The sequence below is a fragment of the Pteronotus mesoamericanus genome, unplaced genomic scaffold (genome assembly GCF_021234165.1).
Source record: "Pteronotus mesoamericanus isolate MK-2021 breed Mesoamerican mustached bat unplaced genomic scaffold, CSHL_Meso_final contig_2, whole genome shotgun sequence".
In the NCBI taxonomy this organism is placed as follows: Eukaryota; Metazoa; Chordata; class Mammalia; order Chiroptera; family Mormoopidae; genus Pteronotus; species Pteronotus mesoamericanus.
This window is the reverse complement of record NW_026555084.1, coordinates 24,079,875-24,097,109: the sequence shown is the minus strand read 5'-3', so window position 1 is coordinate 24,097,109 and position 17,235 is coordinate 24,079,875. Positions and strand designations below refer to the sequence as shown.

Here is a 17,235-nt window from a genome sequence, read left to right as displayed (position 1 = left end):
GGAATGTGTGAGGGGGAAGAAAAATGCAGGAGCCATGGGACTCCCAGTTCAGTAGAAAGTGGATGCTCATTGGCCCTTTGGCATTGGATGAGCCAATAAACCAAACTCTGGCACCATATTAATTTTGGTCTCTGTGCTTTGTTCTTGCCCTATCCAGTCCAGATGGGAAGGACCTGAAACAAGAAGCAGGGCCCAGCTGTGCAAGGGAGGGGGAAAAGGTCAGACTGTGAACCCCAGGAACTCTGGGTTCAAGATAAAGTCAGGAGACCAAGAGCAGTCAGGACTTAAGAAGGGTTAGAAGCCTCAATGCTCTAGGATTGCGTTGTCCCTCAGAATTCTGCCCTAGGCCCTGGCCAGGTAGCTCAGTTGGTTAGAGCATCACTACAATACACCAAGGTGGCAGGTTTGATCCCCAGTCAGGATATATACAAGAATCAACCAATGGATTCATAAATAAGTGGAACAAATCTCTCTCTCTCTCTTTCTCCCCTTCCTCTCTCTCTAAAAATCAATTTTTAAAAAGATTTTGTTTATATTTAGAGAAAGAGGGAGAAAAACATCAATGTGTAAGATAAACATCAATCAGTTGCCGCTTACAGGCTCCCAACTGAGGACCTGGACTGCAATCCAGGCATGTGCCCTGACTGGATATTGAACCTGTGACCTTTGGCTTGTGGGATGATGCCCAATGCACTGAGCCACACCATTCAGGGCTGACAATCAATTTAAAAAATGTTTTTGAACAATCCTGCCCTGAGACCTCTCCCCAAGTGGACTTTCTGGTACCTCGTGGAAAGTGCCGGGGTAAGCTCTGGGGACAAAGACCCCAATGACGCCCCCGGGAGAAAGGTTAGACTGCTGGGCAGGGCTGGCGGGCTGGGTGGCCATAGTGCCTGGGAAGGCTAAAAAATGTCAGACAGAGGCTGTGAACCAGAGACACTGAAAGGAGGAGGCGGGTGGGTTGAGGAAAGAGGTGGAGATAGCAACCAGCCCCAAGGTTCATGTCTGACCCTGGGAACAGGAGGACAGCTACCCAAGGACTGGGGCCAGAGAAGCAGCCCATGAGGCCCCAAAAGGGAGGGGTCGGGCAAGGTTCCAGGAAGGCTATAGGACATGGAGCCTAAGCCCTTGGGAGGTAGAGCCCAGGTCACCAGGGCCAAGGGGTACGGGTGGCTGGGATTGAGACCCTGGAAGGCAGAACTCAGGAGAAGGGAAAGAATGGCAGAGGAGTAGAAGTAGCATCAGAAGATAAACAAAGGAGCTCTGACCTATGTGACTCAGTTGGTTGAGCACCATCCTGCAAAAGGAAAGGTTGCTGGTTCAGTTCCTGGTCAGGGTACATGCCTGGGCTTCAGACTGGATCCCCAGCAGGGGGCGTGGGAGAGGCAACCACACTTGGATGTTTCTCTTTCTCCTTTCCCCTGTCTCTATAAGTAAATTAATTAATTAATTTTTAGAAAAGAAGATAAACAAAGGAAATAAATAAACAGGGAGGAGAGGGAGAGCAGGGAAGGAGGAGAGGGAGAAGGAGCAGAGAAAGAACCACTGAGGCTTGCGGAAGGAAAATGGAGGAAGCAGAGCTTGGACTGGGGTGGGGAATGTGGTGACCTAGCCCCAGCCTCCGGCCCCAAGGTTGGCAAAATGCCCCTACACCAGGCTTTTCTCTTCCTTCCCTAGCATCACAGGGGTACTTCCTCCAGCCACACTTGAGCCAAGCTGGCCTAGAAGGTCCAGCTGTGGAAGTGAGGCATGAGATGCCCTTTCCATGTTCCCTGGAATCCTCCAGTCAAGAGCCCTCTCAAGGTCATTTCTGTCACCACTGGCCTCTGAGCAAATGGGCTCCTTTCTCTATCAGAAAGGAGACGAAGTGTCAGGGTGGAATTCAGGGAAGAGACTCCTTTGTTCTAGAAAGATCTCCACAGAGTAAGATGCTGCAGTCTTGTGCTAGCAGCTACCATATGGCCAAGAAACCAGTTCAGGCCCTCTCGAGCCTAAATCTCATTTGCTGCATTACACACACACAGTTACAGACTGGCACCCACAGTGACCGGTAGCTAAGGAGGTCACTTCCAGATGCCACACTGCTAGGCTCTCTATGCACATCTGGATTTCCCTGTGTCAACAAGAATATGCTCAGATTTCTAAGCTCATTGGTCCGTTGCCATGGAAACAATCATTCTCCTAGAACTCCGCACGAGGCCTGGCCACTGTGGTGCAGGGGAGAAGAGAGATGGAGGGTGTGACAAAAAGAATGAGTGGGAGGTCTCCTGGGAGGAGGTTGGTGGGACACATCTGGGTCCAGGTGAGCCCTTGCTCTCTCATTCCCTGGGACCACCTGTCCTCTCCCCTCTGTCTCAGTAGATCCCTCAATGCCAGGAGAGTGGGACAGAAAGGTCAGAACAGAGCTGTATGGCTAGAGCTGTGTGAAGGGGGCTCAATCGCTGCCTAGGTCCTCAGTGGGCACTGAGGGATCATTAGCTTTGGAGTAGGGGCTGAGGTCTAGCTCTTTGTCCCACACCCCGCCATCCTGGGGACACTGGGCAGCCTTCCAGGTTTGAGGTTTCTGGATAGAATGGCCTCAGGCCTGGAGCTTCTTCATCTGGCTCCCTCTCCCTTTCTTCTGTGTGCCCCACACCTGGAGAATCTGCTTAAAATGGGATTTCCGGGCCGTGACACCAGAAGAAAGCCAGCAGCTCCAGCCTGTGCCAGCTCTTCTTCTATCAACAGACCTAAGCCTAGCCTTGCTCAGCCTGGAGGAAAGAGAGGCAGGCACAGATACGGGGACCACGGTCCAGAGCCTCTAGAGCCCCTGTAGGCAGAGGAGACAGGGGCTCTGGGGGCTTTGGACCGTGGTCCCCGTATCTGCGGCACCTAGTATAACAGGGAGAGACCGTTTCCAGGTCAAAATCCACTGCTGGCTTCCCTGCTGTCTTAAATTTCAGCCAGTACATGACCATCTTGCTCCAAAATTCCCCTAGTTTTTTCCTCTCTGATCTGGGTTAGGCCTGCCTGGAGGAAGAGGGCACCTGAAGGTTTAGAGCCATTCGGGTTCTGCCTGAGAGTTTGTCCAGCATCTTGACTGGAGGCAGAGCTAAGTGGGAAGGATGCCTGCAAGAAAGAAAAAGCCCACTGGGTGGCGCAGCTCCCTCCCAATATGGGATTCCCTGGCTCTTGCAGGGCACAATCTTTCCTGAAGCCAGTCTGCTTCAAGTGTGGCGAGAGGAGTGCCTCATGCCTCACTCCCTGGAGCTAGAGGTTCATGAAGAAAGCATTCTTGTGGGTAGACAGAACAGTTATAGATCCTCAAGCAATCGCTTCCTAAGCCCAGCCCGTGTGCACACCCTCTGCCTCCTCCTCTCAGAAGGTCAGACCAGAGGGCAGGTATTCCATTTGGGTGAGGGTCAGGCATCTCCTGGGTGCAGGGAAATTGCCAGGCTGACCCAGAAAGGGCCCTGCAGCCCAAGGGGCCCAACCTGAGCTCCTGAAATGGCATCTAGAGAGGCTGCTGGAGCCGATTTCAGGGTCAGGTAAGGAGAGGGACCCAAGAGACAAGGAACTTGGGAGGGGCAGATTGGATCCAGAGGAAAGGAAGCTCACCCGGTACAGGATTTCATGGATATGAGCCTAGTGGCAGTCCCAGGCCTGCCCTGGTTTTCCCTGTCCCCTGCCCCTTCACTTACTTTCATGGGTATCATGGGGTTAAAAAATAAGACAAAGATTTCCCTAATCTCCAAACTCTGTAATCCAATGGTATTTTTGCAGGAGCCCAAGCTGGGGATCCTCAGCTATCTACCTTTCCTTGACCTTTTTCCCAAACTGACCCTACCAGCCCTGTATCCCGAATGAATTACCCTCTCCTTTTGTCCTGGCCAAATGAGTGATCAATAAATAATGCTGCCTGAAATATTGATGGTGAGTTTTACACCAGGATCCCTTAGCTGTGCCTGTCATTGGGGAATGCGAGAGCTGACAGAGAAATGCGTGGCCCCCAGAGAGCTCTTCCCTCTCTGCCAACAGAAGCTCTTCCTTTGCCAAGATTTCAACCTGTTCCCATCTCAGCCAGAGTCATGATTCACTCCTATCAAGTAAGAGGGAAGGTCCCTCCGAGGCTGACTCAGCCAGCACCCCCACCCCCCAAGGATGGGATAAGCTAAACGAAGCACAGGCGCTTCTTGATACAAGTGCCTTTTATGATGCAATTGAGATCCTACTCACTCTGTTCCCTGTGCCTCTTGGACCTGCCAGGTCCAGCTTTCTGAGTGGTGGCTCAAAAGGAGACCTGAAATTTCCCCGCCCCCACCTCGACTATTTAGAGCCTGAGCAGAAGGGACTTACGTGCTCCAAGACTTCTCTGGCCTAGATCACTCTCTTCTGGTTTTCTTTTCCCTGGAAGAAGGGGAGGAGAAGGGGGAGGAGCTGAATGCTTTTGAGCCCTCTTGAACCCAATTCGCCCGGTGCCAGTGCCGCTGCAGAAGCCTGGCCCACTCAAATCTTTGCATGTGCAGTGCCTTCTGCCCAAGCACTCCTGCTCACCGGCTTCACTTGGGCAACTCCTGCATGCACTTCAAGTCTCTGCTCACATGTGACTCCCCTACCCAACTCCCTCCAGGCCCCTGTGGCATCCTGCTCTTCCTCCCTGACAGCACACATTGCCCTGCTTGGTCACTGTCTGCTTCCCCACCATATCCTGAAAGCCACGTAGTAGACAATGAGTCTACCTGGTTCACCACTGTTTTCCCAGCATCTAGCATGGTAAGCACTCGGCACCTTTTTGTGGGACGTTTGAATGATGTCCTTGCAGTGCCCCTGGAAAAACACCAGCCTCCAAACGTCAGCCTCCCTCGGCTGAGTGGTGACTGCACCTGAGGATGGCGGGCTGCCGCCCGGAGCGCCCGCCCCCTCTCCCCGCCTGCCCCGCAGGTGCTCAGGCTCACTTGCTCTCCTTTCTCTCACACACACAGATGGAAGTCAGCTTTCCAGCCACATTCAGTTCTCACTTTAATTCAAAAGCTATATTGGGAAGAAGAGCAGCTTCACACTCCCAATTTAGCCTGGGAGAGAACAAGGGAGACAGCCCGGATGTTGCCAGGGAAAGAAGAAAGTTGGGTTTGGGTTGAGGAGTGGTGGCAAACATACCAAAGAGAAGACTATGAAACCCCCACCACCCAGCTCCTAAAAATAAACCACACAGAGCCATGACCCCACGGTGACCCTTATAAAGCCTCTTTCCTATTTCAGTGCCGCCATTCCAGGCATTATCCCAGTCTAGGGGTGTGGTCAGGAGAGGCTGAGGAGACTCTGGTTATCATTACTCTCCAAAGAAGGAGATGCTGCTGCTTTGGTCACTGGTCGTAGGAAGCCAGGAACTCTTCCTTAACTCTAACTTTAATCCCTCCTGTGATAGCTGAAATAGATGATGAACAAAAACAAAACCCACAAACAGATACTTTCTCACTAATATTTATAGCAAATATTATTCACAAACGTCAATCAGTCAAAACAACCCAAATGTCCATCAACAGAGGAATGGATAAACACAATGCAGTATACCCACACAGTGGAATATTATTTAGCCTTAAAAAGGAATGAAATTCAGCCATTGGCTGCAAAATGGATGAACCTTGAGAATATTATGCTAAGTAAGCCAGTTGCAAAAGCACACATAGGATTCCACTTATGAGGTACCTCGAATAGGCAGATTCATAGAGACAGAAACTATAATAGAGGTTACCAGGGGCTGGGGGAAGGGAGCAGATGGGGAATTAGTGTTTTATGGGTACAGGGATTTGTTTGGGGATGATGGAAAAAGTCCTGGAAATAGATAGTGATCATGGTTGTACAACACTGTGAATGGGCTTAATGCCACTGAAATGTACACTTAAAATGGTTAAAATATGCTACATATATTCTACCACAATAATTTTTTTAAAAAGGCACTGAGTCTAATGTCAGCTTTAAGACACAGACATCCTGGTCCTGGCGGGGTAGCTCCATTGGTTGGGTAGTCATCCTAATACACCAAGCTTTTGGGTTTGATCCCTGGTCAGGGCACATGCAAGAAGCAATGAATGAATGCATAAATGGGTGGAACAATAAATCAATGGATGTTTCTCTTTCTCTCTAAAATTAATAACAATAATAATAAATAGAAGGCACAGTCATCCTTCACCATGATGGCTATTCCTGTGGCTGAAACAGAGGGAAACTGGGTCCTCTAAGTTCCAGAGACTCCCTCCCTTGCCTGCTGATAGGAGCAGAAGTGCTGCCTCAGCCCAGAGCAAAGCCAAGAAGACCCCTCTGCAGATATTCCCGGGGAAGAGGAGCGCACTCTCCCTCCTGTCACCACTGGGCAGTGTGATCATCTGGATGGAAGCTCTCCCTCCTCTTTCTGAGCTTCCTCTTCAGTCACTTACTCTGATGTTGCACTAAAACAGGGTTTCCATTGGGTGGAGTCGGGGGGGGTAGTTGGGGGAGGAAGACGAGAAGACCCCCTTCCATCCAGCTTCTCTGACTATCCTACTGCCATTGTACCAAGAAATGGAAGCACTTGGGCCGAGCTGCCCGTCAGCAGTTGGACATCAGTTTTTTCTTGCTCTCTGCCTTGGACTGGGAGGCCCCTGAAGGGAGTCTGTGGTGCCTGGTGCTGAGCATCCAGCCCTCACCCCCTCTCCAGGACCGTCATGTGGTTTCCTAGCTGGTCTCTCCACCAGTCCTCCCCCACCCAGCCTCCTGCCATTATTTAAAAATGGCAAGTTGGCTTTCTGACTGCCTGGGGACCACTTCAGTGGGTGGGAGCTGGATTAGGGGCCCCCCTCATCACTGTGCTTCCCCTGAGAGAGCATAGATCACACTGTTGAACTTGCCTGTTTATTGGTCTGTCTCCCCTGCTAGGCCGTGAATGGCAAAAGGAGTACCCTCTTTACTTTTCTTTGTATCTTTAATGCCTAGAGCAGAATGATGTTTGATAAATAGTTGTTGAATGAATGGATTGAGTGATCTGTTCATATGTCTGTCTCCCCTATTCCACTTGACTCAAGAACTGCTGTAGGGTGAAGGCTTTGTCTGACTCATTCTGGGACCCCAGGGAACGGTTTTTGGTATGAGGTGGACTGGAATCCTGGCTCCACATTTGTCAGGCTCTGACACTGAGCAAGTCACCTGCCCTCTCTGAGTCGGTGTCCTCATCAGTGAAATGGGGGTGAGAATGCATTATGAGGCATTGGGAGGGCAAATGCCTGTCAAGCATTTAGCGGACTGTCACACAGTAAGTGACTCTCGGGGGTGAGGGGCGTATGCTACAGAACGCACCCAGAGATTAAGGCAAGTCAGAAGAAACAAGCACTGCCACTGACTGCTGCATTCTGGTGTTTGGAGGTGGGGGTGGGGGTGAGGGCAGCGCCAGGGTGGGGTAACCCCAGAGGCTGCCTGCCCTGTCCCTTCCCCCTCACGCCACAATGGCAGAGCCCAAGCTCCGCGGCCCTGAGCTGAGCAGCCCCGGCTCAGGCAGCGGTGAAGGGACAGAAATAACCGTCGTTGCTATTCCTGCCTTTCTGGGCTGGATGGGAACACTGCCTTTCTCATCTAAAGGCTGCTCTAGACTTCCTGCACATCAGTGGGCTCTTATATAACACTCCCCTCCCTCTGCCCGCCCAAGGAGCTTCCAGAGATTTCTGCAGCGGGCTTTGCTGCACACTCAGCTGAGGGTGGGGGAGCAAAGAACTTACCACAGGCTGGATTGTCCTCTAAGGCCAGGGCCCTGCCAGCCCTGGTTTGGGAGAGAGGCTACCCAGGATGGAGCAGAGGGATTGATGTCCAAGGGTAGTAGTTGCTTTCTGCATCTGCAGGGAACTCTGGGGCCAGAGGACCGGGAGCACCTCGCCTAAGTGTTCACTGACCTCCACCCACTCCCTCTTCCCTTAACAGACCCTCTGTGCCACCTCCCCAGGTTGTTATGCCCCAGTGTCTTCTACTTCAGGCCTAAGCTAACTGGCTGGCATAGGACCTCTCATACAGACTCTGGGGACAGGGGCCCAGACCCCGATTCTCTCAGGCAGACCCCGCCCCGGGCCAAGTCCTCCATGGTCTCTTTCCTACACCCTCTGGGTCCCCTCTAGAGCACGCCAGGTATCCTCTTCAGAGCCCAGATGACCACCCTCTGCATGGGTCCTTCTCAGAACGTGCCTTCTCCACCTGCACTAGGACTCAGGCTCCCTTCTGGCACCCACTTTCCCATCAGTAATTGGAGTAGATGAGATGGCAACACTCGGGATGATTCTCTCATCTCCCCTGCATTTCTCTGTGTATCTACGTCTCCCTTTCTCAGTGCACCTCCTGTCCCACCCTCTACCTGGCCTTTCTTCTCACCCCTCAAGACCCTCGTTGGGTGGGAGCCGAGCTTCCCCCACCCCCATTGAAGACCAAGCCCTCCATGTTTCCGCCCATCAGCCATCGGAAAGTGTGACAGGCTCCCTAGACAGAACCAAAAAAAGAGTCACTTCCTGAGCCCTGGGGCTGGCCACAGCCGTGGCAAACCACAATCTGAGCAGCACATGTAGGTGCTGACGTAGCCCGGGGCTGGGGAGAAGGAAGCGGCAGTGGAAAAAGGGGCTTGTTTTTCTCTGAGAGCTGAAGCCTGCTCAGCCCTGGGGCGGGTGTCTGAGACATGATGGCTCCTGCTGGCTTTCTCCTAGAGCCCCTGCTGCCATGGACAAGCTCAGTTCTTCTCCCAGCCCTGCCTCCTCCTCCCCTGTTTGCAAGAAAAGTCTGAGCACAGAGAGCAACTCATATCTGCAGTTCCTCTGAGGGCCTCTTGCCTTTCCCAGGGCTTCTGGCACCAGTCACGTGGTGGACAAGGTCTGAGAGTCCCAGACTCACCCCTAAACATGCCTTGAGGCCCTGTGGGTACCACACCAGGGTGCAGGAGTGGCTCAGAGCCTTCCTTACCCCCAGCTGGCCCCAGGCTAGTTGTTCCATCTGGGCTGTTGGTTACAAGTTGGGTGCCCATGTTGAAATTTGGTTTCTTGGAAGGTGACAGTTCTTTTTACCATGTCTCCTCCCCTTTCTGTCCCCCAAGCCACAGCAGCCAGAAGTGTGTCATGCCACTGGCCTAACAGAACAGAGGAGTGTGGGGATAACTCAGATGCCCCCTGCCCTGCTGCTGAGAAGGCAGCCCAACGGCGTAAACCTACTCAGGACGCAGGCTCCCGGGCCTTCCCTCTCATGGCTACCCCATCACAGAGAGGGCTTAGGCCTGCGCAGTGCGCAGGGGCTTTGAGCCAGCTCCCCTCACTGTTCCTGGCCAGAGGCTGCCTTCCCGCAGCATACGCCATGGAGGCTGGGCAGAGTTGGGAAGGCCACCTTCTCTTCTCCGTGAGCTGTAGAGGGCAGAACAAAGGAGATGAGGGTGGAGGGTGCAGTGGAGCCCTGAACATTCTCACTGCCCACACCTTGGCCTCAGCTCCAGACTGATCATGGCCTGACCTCTCTCCCCATTAAGGCCTTCACGCAGCCACCCCCTTTGCCTCGAGTGCCCTCCCTACTACTCTCCTCTGTGCAGAGTTGGTTTCCTCTTGTCCTTCCTTTCTTTCTGTGTAAATGTCACCTCTTCTGAGATGTCTTCCTTCACCTCTCTGGTATGTTACACTTATAATCTGAAATTATCCTTTTTATTTGTGTAACTAACTTTTGGTGGCTAATGGGGCTGCTTCTTACTCTTAATTCTCATGTAAAATGGAACCCAGACTTCTTCTATCCAACTAGGTTCTTCAGAGACAGGGGCCTATGCCTCAGGCTTTATCCCAGGCCCTGCCCACAGTTAGTTCTCAGAAAAGCTTTTTGCCGTTGTGGATAATGGGTGTATTAATCAGAACCTCCTGGGTTGTGAGTAACAGAAATGGAAATAAATCTGTTTTATTTTATTAAATAAGGGAGGAATTCACTAGTCTGCATAACTAAAACTCCCAGGCTTTATCCAGAGACTTACTCTCTGTAGGTAGCTCTTATCTCTGTAACTTCCTCTGCATTGGCGGCACCCTCAGGTGGGCCCTCCAGCCCAGTCGGTAAGATTGTTTCCAGGTTCACATTCCGTGGGGTGAATACCACCAGGGAAAGAGAATTCCTCTTCCTCGGGAGCCCACTAAAGAGACTCTCTGAATCTTGTTGGCCTGGTTTGAGTCATGTGCCTATTTGGATTCAGTCTCCATGGCTAGAAAGATAGAATGTTCCTAGATGGATGACATACCCTCTCCGAGATCTAGGATAGTCCTTACACCAAAGCGCATAGGGAATAAGGGGAGGAAGAGGTTTCAGGAGACTGGGAGTAGGGCAGGGACGATGAAGAGATTTTGGAAGAGAAAGAACATGAGAAGAACCAAACTCTGTGGATAGAAAGTGAAAGGCAGTTTCAGGCTGGGGTCGGGGGTGAGGTGGCCGAGAGTCCATGTGTGGTCTGCCTGGGAGAAACGAATGGCCTGGAGTAGAGAGGCTTCCTACTTGGATGTAGTAGGAGGTAAGGTTGAATAAAAATTAAAAAAAAAAAGTTAATTGACCACTGCTTGTATTAGACACAGTGCTAAGTCTTGGGGTTATCTTCCCCCAACCACACAGAGTGGGATTGTTCCCAAAAGGAAATCGCTGACTGGGGAGTAGTTTTAAAAAGAAAGGGGAACTGATGATGGATATGCAAAACAAAAGATGTTAACTATAAGGATTTCCAGAGTCCAGCTTCAGTGAGGAACTTAAGATACCTCAGGTCAGCCTGCACATTAGAATCATAGGGGAACCAGTTTGCCCTGCCTGGTGAAGGAAGATTTGCTCTTGGAGTCTGGGCAGCTGTCCAGGGACAGAATAGGGAACCTAGGACGAGGTGCTTGCTGAGCTCTGGCGCTCACAAGCTCAAGAAGATTATGATTCAGTTGGTCTAGTGTAAAATCTTTCTTTCTCAGAGTTCCAGAGGTGATTCTGCTGTACCATCAAGGTTGAAAAGTTCTGCTCTAGGACATGATGTTCTACTGCAGCAAGAAGGATACAGATTAGCTCTTCAGGACAATGTCCCCTGTGTTAGAATCGGAATGTTTCTCTCTCTCTGTACCACTTGTCAGAAAAGGGTTACTGGGGCTTGCTTAGAGTCTGAGGATGGGTGGGTGAACTGCGGGTGACCCTGTGGGTCAAAAGCCCCTGAAAACAACCACAGTCACTGTTTATTAAATGCCAACTGCAAGGCAGACACTGGGCTTTGGGACCTCACAGATGGCAGTCCATGTAAGTCTCAGTCCTTACACTAATCCTTCCATGTGGGTATCATTACATTACCCTTATTTTACAGCTGAGAAAAGCGAGATACAAAAAGCCTGGGGAAGGTACCCCACCAGGGAGTGGTAAAAATAGGCAATTAGACACAGAGCCATCTGACCCTGCCTGGCCTGGCCTGGCCTGGCCTTCCTGCTCTGCAGGAGGCCTCAGACAGGCTCATGCTTCCTGCCGCTTAAGGGACAACTCGGTAGGTAGGTGGTGGGAGTGGGCCCCCCCCTACCCGGCCCTAGGCACTGAGATAGGGAGCTCAGTACCTAGAGCAGAGAGACAAGGGAGTTCTGGTTCATCGCTGTGTTCCTTAAGTAGATTTTTGTAAGAAAACGCGTGTGGGGGGGGGGCGGGGGGTGACAGAGGGATGAAGCCCAGAGGAGTTACAACCCCATCCCCACCCTGCATTCAAACTCCTTGACCCCGACTGCCTGAGGCTGTTTGGGTTCCCAAAGAACTGGACTTGCCCCCTTCCCTCCAAGCGTCATCGGCACCCTCCTTCCACACACACACTTTCCGCTTTCTTTTTCAATTCAGAAAAACACCTCCCCTAGATTCAGAGCTAGAGCTGGAGCCTTTCGCTCCCGGAGTCCCTGTGGTCTTTGGGCTGCGCACTTGACTACGGGGTAATCGGGACAGGGAAGGGCTTCCCTGCTCGCGTCCGACTCCTGGGAGTTCTGCAGTAACGGTTCCCGCCTACACCGCTCCCCCTCCATCTCAGGGAGGGAAGTGTTATCCCGCCCCGAGTCTGGTCGCCTCGGCAGTGACGGCTCCCCGGGGACTGCAGGGAGAGCCCAGGCTGCGGCGCCTGCTCAGTTCGGGCTCACTGCGTCTAAGGCTCCCCCGTCTTGGCTCGGCGCCCAGCACAGGAGCAGGGAGGGGGAGCAGGAAGACAGCGGAAGAACCCACTCGGTCAGGGGCTCAGGGAACCCAGCTGGAGAGCGACCTCAAGGGGGCAGCACCAAACCGCTCAGCAGGTCCTCTACTTGCTGGTTTGGCTTCCCCAGACTGCCCAGAGGGAAGCCCCCTTTTCAAGATTCCCACACTGCCCACCCCACCTCCACCTGTTCTGGGTTAAGATGGGAAAGTCTCCCACCACCACAAAGATCACCAGCTCCTGGTGGGAAAAGGACTCTCCTAGGGCAATCAGATTCCCTCAGCCGGCTACCCAAAGGTGGTCTCTTTCCCGGAAGCCACCAGGGAATAGCCTTTCGGTTCTGGGTGGCGCAGAGGGATCCCCAGGCTCCAATATCCCTTTGGAAAATGTAGGAGAAACAGGTGCCCAACACAGGAACCCAGGAACCATCTAGCTATTATTTCCTAGCCTCAGTTTCCTCGGTGACACCTAGAAAAGCACCGTTTTGTAGGTCGAGGCCGGGGTCAAGGCCCCGCCTCTCCTGGGCGGCCTCCGACCCGGCCAGCCCAGCCGCTCCTCCCCTTCGCTCCCGCCAGGCTCCCACGGTCCCAGAGGTGGGCGGGCGGGCACTGGATGACGGCGACAAAACCCTGGCCCGACTCGCCCTCGCCCCCGCCCTGGGCCGGGCTTCCCCAGGCCAGTCCCCGCCAGGGAGCCGCCTGGGACGCGGCGCACTTCGAGCTCCGCGCTGGAGCCCTCCTCGCTTGGGCGTCCCCCGCTCTTGCGCGCGTTCGGGCTCCCGGCTTGGAACCAGCGAGGAGGGAGGGAGCCAGAGAGCAGCGAGCAGCGACCCGGAAACGCCATATAAGGAGGAGGAAGGATCCCCCCGCCGGAACAACCCTTATTTGGTCAGAGCCTTATTTGGAGCGGCTCTATATGGCCCGGCCACTTCCGGCTGCGGGCGGAGGGAAGAAGGCGGGGGAAAGAAGGCGGAGGGAAGGGGCGGGGGCAACGTCGGGAACTCCGGGGCAGCTTGGGTCCGGGAGTCTCCAGCTGCGACTGGAGGCTTAGGGTTTCCAGAGACCTGGGTGCCCGGCGTGCGGGAGCCGGCGCAGGCTCGGGGTGCGGATGGCCGAGCCCACCGCTCGCGGATAGGGGGCTTCACGTCACTCTGGGTCCTCCCGGCCGGTCTTGCCATATTAGGGCTTCCTGCTTCCCATATATGGCCATGTACGTCACGACAGAGGCGGGCCCGTGCGGTTACAGACCCTTCAAATAGAAGCGGATTCGGGGAGCCGCGAGAGATCCCAGCGCGCAGAACTTGGGGAGCCGCCGCCGCCAGCTACCGCCGCCGCCAGCTTCCGCCGCCCAGGACCGGCCCCTGCCCCAGCCCCGGCAGCAGCGCCGCGTCCACGCCGGCCGGCGGCGAGAGCAAGCCTGGGAGCCCAACCTGCGCTCTCCACAGTGTGCCCCGCGCCCCGCATGTGACCCGGCCAGGCCCCCGAGAGTGTGCCCCCCACAGTTCCAGCCCCGGGCTGCGCCCACCCGCCCCAACACCAGCTCTCCAGCCCGCCCGTCCGGGATGGCCGCAGCCAAGGCCGAGATGCAGCTGATGTCCCCGCTGCAGATCTCCGATCCGTTCGGCTCCTTTCCTCACTCGCCCACCATGGACAACTACCCTAAGCTGGAGGAGATGATGCTGCTGAGCAACGGGGCTCCCCAATTCCTCGGGGGCCCTGGGGCCCCCGAGGGCAGCGGCGGTAACAGCAGCGGCAGCAGCGGGGGCGGTGGAGGTGGAGGGGGCGGCAGCAACAGCAGCAGCGGCAGCGCCTTCAACCCTCAAGGGGAGACGGGCGAGCAGCCCTACGAGCACCTGACCTCAGGTAAGCGGGGGCCTGTGCCGAGAATTAGCCCCTTCGTCACCATCCTAGCGTCCGGTCTTTCCCCACAGCCTTTGCAGCTCTCCCTTAACCGCAGCCGTGCTGCTGGACCTCAGGGATGCAAGTGGGGTTTCCCTTCTCTTCCTCGATTCCCCAGGGTCATGTGTTAGAGGGCTGCCTGGTGACACCCACCCGCACCCTCCGTGTCCTTAATGGTGCGCAGAGGAGCGAGCTTTTGTTTTGGATGGAGAGCTCTGGGCTGCGTGGGTGGGTGGAGGTGGGGGGAGGGCTTGTTTTGATAAGCAGGGCTGCGAGGCGCTCTCCCCCTCCAGAAAGGCTTTCCTTGCCTGCCGCCGGTCCCCAAGGGAGGGCCGTAATCCCTGGCGAGGGATGTCCTGGCAGCCCGGGATAGGGGATGCGCACTGGCGGTGGCCGGAGGGGTGCTGGCGGGAATCCCTGGGCCGCGCAGCCGCAGCTGCGGAGCGCTGGGAGCTGCAGTGGAGGGGGATTCTCCGTATTTGCGTCAGCTGTTGTTGAAATGGGCTCTGCTGCTGGAGCGGGTCCAGGAACATTGCAATCTGCTGCTATCAATTATTAACTAGCTCGGCAGTCAATGGTAGCCGGCCCGACCTCTTGTCTGGCAGCTCTGCTCCTCCTCGTCCTCCAGTGATTGCTCCCCAGTAACCAAGTCTCCTCTCTCTCTTTCTCCTGCCAGAGTCTTTTCCTGACATCTCTCTGAATAACGAGAAGGTTCTGGTGGAGACAAGTTATCCCAGTCAAACCACCCGGCTGCCCCCCATCACCTACACTGGCCGCTTCTCTCTGGAGCCTGCACCCAACACTGGCAACACCTTGTGGCCTGAACCCCTCTTCAGCCTAGTCAGTGGCCTTGTGAGCATGACCAACCCACCGGCCACCTCAAGCTCAGCAGCATCTCCAGCGGCCTCTTCCTCATCCTCGGCCTCGCAGAGCCCGCCCCTGAGCTGTGCCGTGCAGTCCAACGACAGCAGCCCCATTTACTCAGCGGCACCCACCTTCCCCACACCTAACACTGACATCTTCCCTGAGCCACAAAGCCAGGCCTTTCCAGGCTCTGCAGGCACCGCGCTCCAGTACCCGCCTCCTGCCTACCCTGCTGCCAAGGGTAGCTTCCAGGTCCCTATGATCCCAGACTATCTGTTTCCACAACAGCAGGGGGACCTGGGCCTGGGCACCCCAGACCAGAAGCCCTTCCAGGGCCTGGAGAGCCGAACCCAGCAGCCTTCGCTCACTCCACTCTCTACCATCAAGGCCTTTGCCACACAATCAGGCTCCCAGGACCTGAAGGCCCTCAACACCGCTTACCAGTCCCAGCTCATCAAACCTAGCCGCATGCGCAAGTACCCCAACCGGCCCAGCAAGACACCTCCCCACGAACGCCCCTACGCCTGTCCGGTGGAATCCTGTGATCGCCGCTTCTCCCGCTCAGATGAGCTCACCCGCCACATTCGCATCCACACTGGCCAGAAGCCCTTCCAGTGTCGTATCTGCATGCGCAACTTCAGCCGCAGTGACCACCTCACCACCCACATCCGCACCCACACAGGTGAGAAGCCCTTCGCCTGTGACATTTGTGGGAGAAAGTTTGCCAGGAGCGATGAACGCAAGAGGCATACCAAGATCCACTTGAGGCAGAAGGACAAAAAAGCAGACAAAGGTGTTGTGGCCTCTTCTGGAACCGCCTCCCTCTCTTCCTATTCGTCACCAGTGGCTACCTCCTATACCTCCCCTGTCACTACCTCTTATCCTTCCCCAGCCACCACCTCATACCCATCACCTGTGCCCACCTCCTACTCCTCTCCTGGCTCCTCGACCTACCCATCCCCTGTGCACAGTGGTTTCCCCTCACCTTCAGTGGCCACCACGTACTCCTCTGTTCCCCCTGCTTTCCCTGCCCAAGTGAGCAGCTTCCCTTCCTCAGCTGTTACCAACTCCTTCAGCGCTTCCACAGGGCTTTCGGACATGACAACAACATTTTCTCCAAGGACAATTGAAATTTGCTGAAGGAAAAGAGGAAAAAGGGAAAGGAGAGAAAAAAACACAAGAGACTTAAAGGACAGAAGGAGGAGATGGCCAAAGGAGGGTTTCCTCTTCGGCCAGATGGAGGTTCTCAGAGCCAGTCCTCCCCTCCTCCTTGACCCCAGGGTCAGCGTGGAAAGGCTGTTGGCCAACAATCCTTTCTGCCCACTTCCCCTCCCTCCTCTACTCCCTCTGACTTCAGCTGCCTGAAACAGCCATGTCCAAGTTCTTCACCTCTATCCAAAGAACTTGATTTGCATGGATTTTGGATATATCATTTCAGTATCATCTCCACCGTATGCCTGACCCCTTGCTCCCTTCAATGCTAGAAAATCGAGTTGGCAAAATGGGGTTTGGGCCTCTCAGAGCCCAGCCCTGACCCTTGTACAGTGTCTGTGCCATGGATTTTGTTTTTATTGGGGTACTCTTGATGTGAAGATAATTTGCATATTCTATTGTATTATTTGGAGTTAGATCCTCACTTTTGGGGGGGGGGGATAAAAAAGAAAAGCCCAGCAAACCAATGGTGATTCTATATTTTGTGATGATGCTGTGATGATTAAGTTTGAAGCTTTTTTTGAAACAGCAGTCCTTGGTATTAATCAGAGCATGTGTCAGAGTGATGTTCTGTCAACTTTTTTTGTAAATATTGCCCGACTGTACTCTCACATGTGGCAAAATATGGTTTAGTTTTTCTTCTTCCTTTTTTTTTTTTTTGAAAGTGTGTTTTTTTTTTTGTTTTTTTTTTTTTTTTTTTGTCCTTTTAGTTTAAAAAGTTTCATGTCTTGGTGCCTTTTGTGTGATGCGCCTTGCTGACAGCTTGACATGTGCCAGTTTAAGGGACGTGCTCACCTCCAGCCTTAAGGGGGGCAGGGAGTGATGATTCGGGGAGGCTTTGGGAGCAAAATAAGGAAGAGGGCTGAGCTGAGCCTTCGTTCTCTGGAATGTAAGAAAACAAAATCTAAAACAAAATCTGAACTCTCAAAAGTCTATTTTTTTAACTGAAAATGTAAATTTATAAATATATTCAGGAGTTGGAATGTTGTAGTTACCTACTGAGTAGGCGGCGATTTTTGTATGTTATGAACATGCAGTTCATTATTTTGTGGTTTTATTTTACTTTGTACTTGTGTTTGCTTAAAC

The 17,235-nt window shown here is 53.8% G+C and overlaps 1 protein-coding gene across 1 annotated transcript; it reads left to right on the top strand.

The window, feature by feature from the left end:
* The first annotated feature begins 13,459 nt into the window (after window positions 1-13,459).
* Window positions 13,460-16,812, top strand: EGR1 (early growth response 1). Its single transcript, XM_054568389.1, has 2 exons — window positions 13,460-14,037; window positions 14,750-16,812. The coding sequence occupies exons 1-2, from the start codon at window positions 13,737-13,739 to the stop codon at window positions 16,075-16,077; spliced, it is 1,629 nt and encodes a 542-aa protein (XP_054424364.1). The 5' UTR covers window positions 13,460-13,736; the 3' UTR covers window positions 16,078-16,812.
* The last annotated feature ends 423 nt before the right edge of the window (window positions 16,813-17,235 follow it).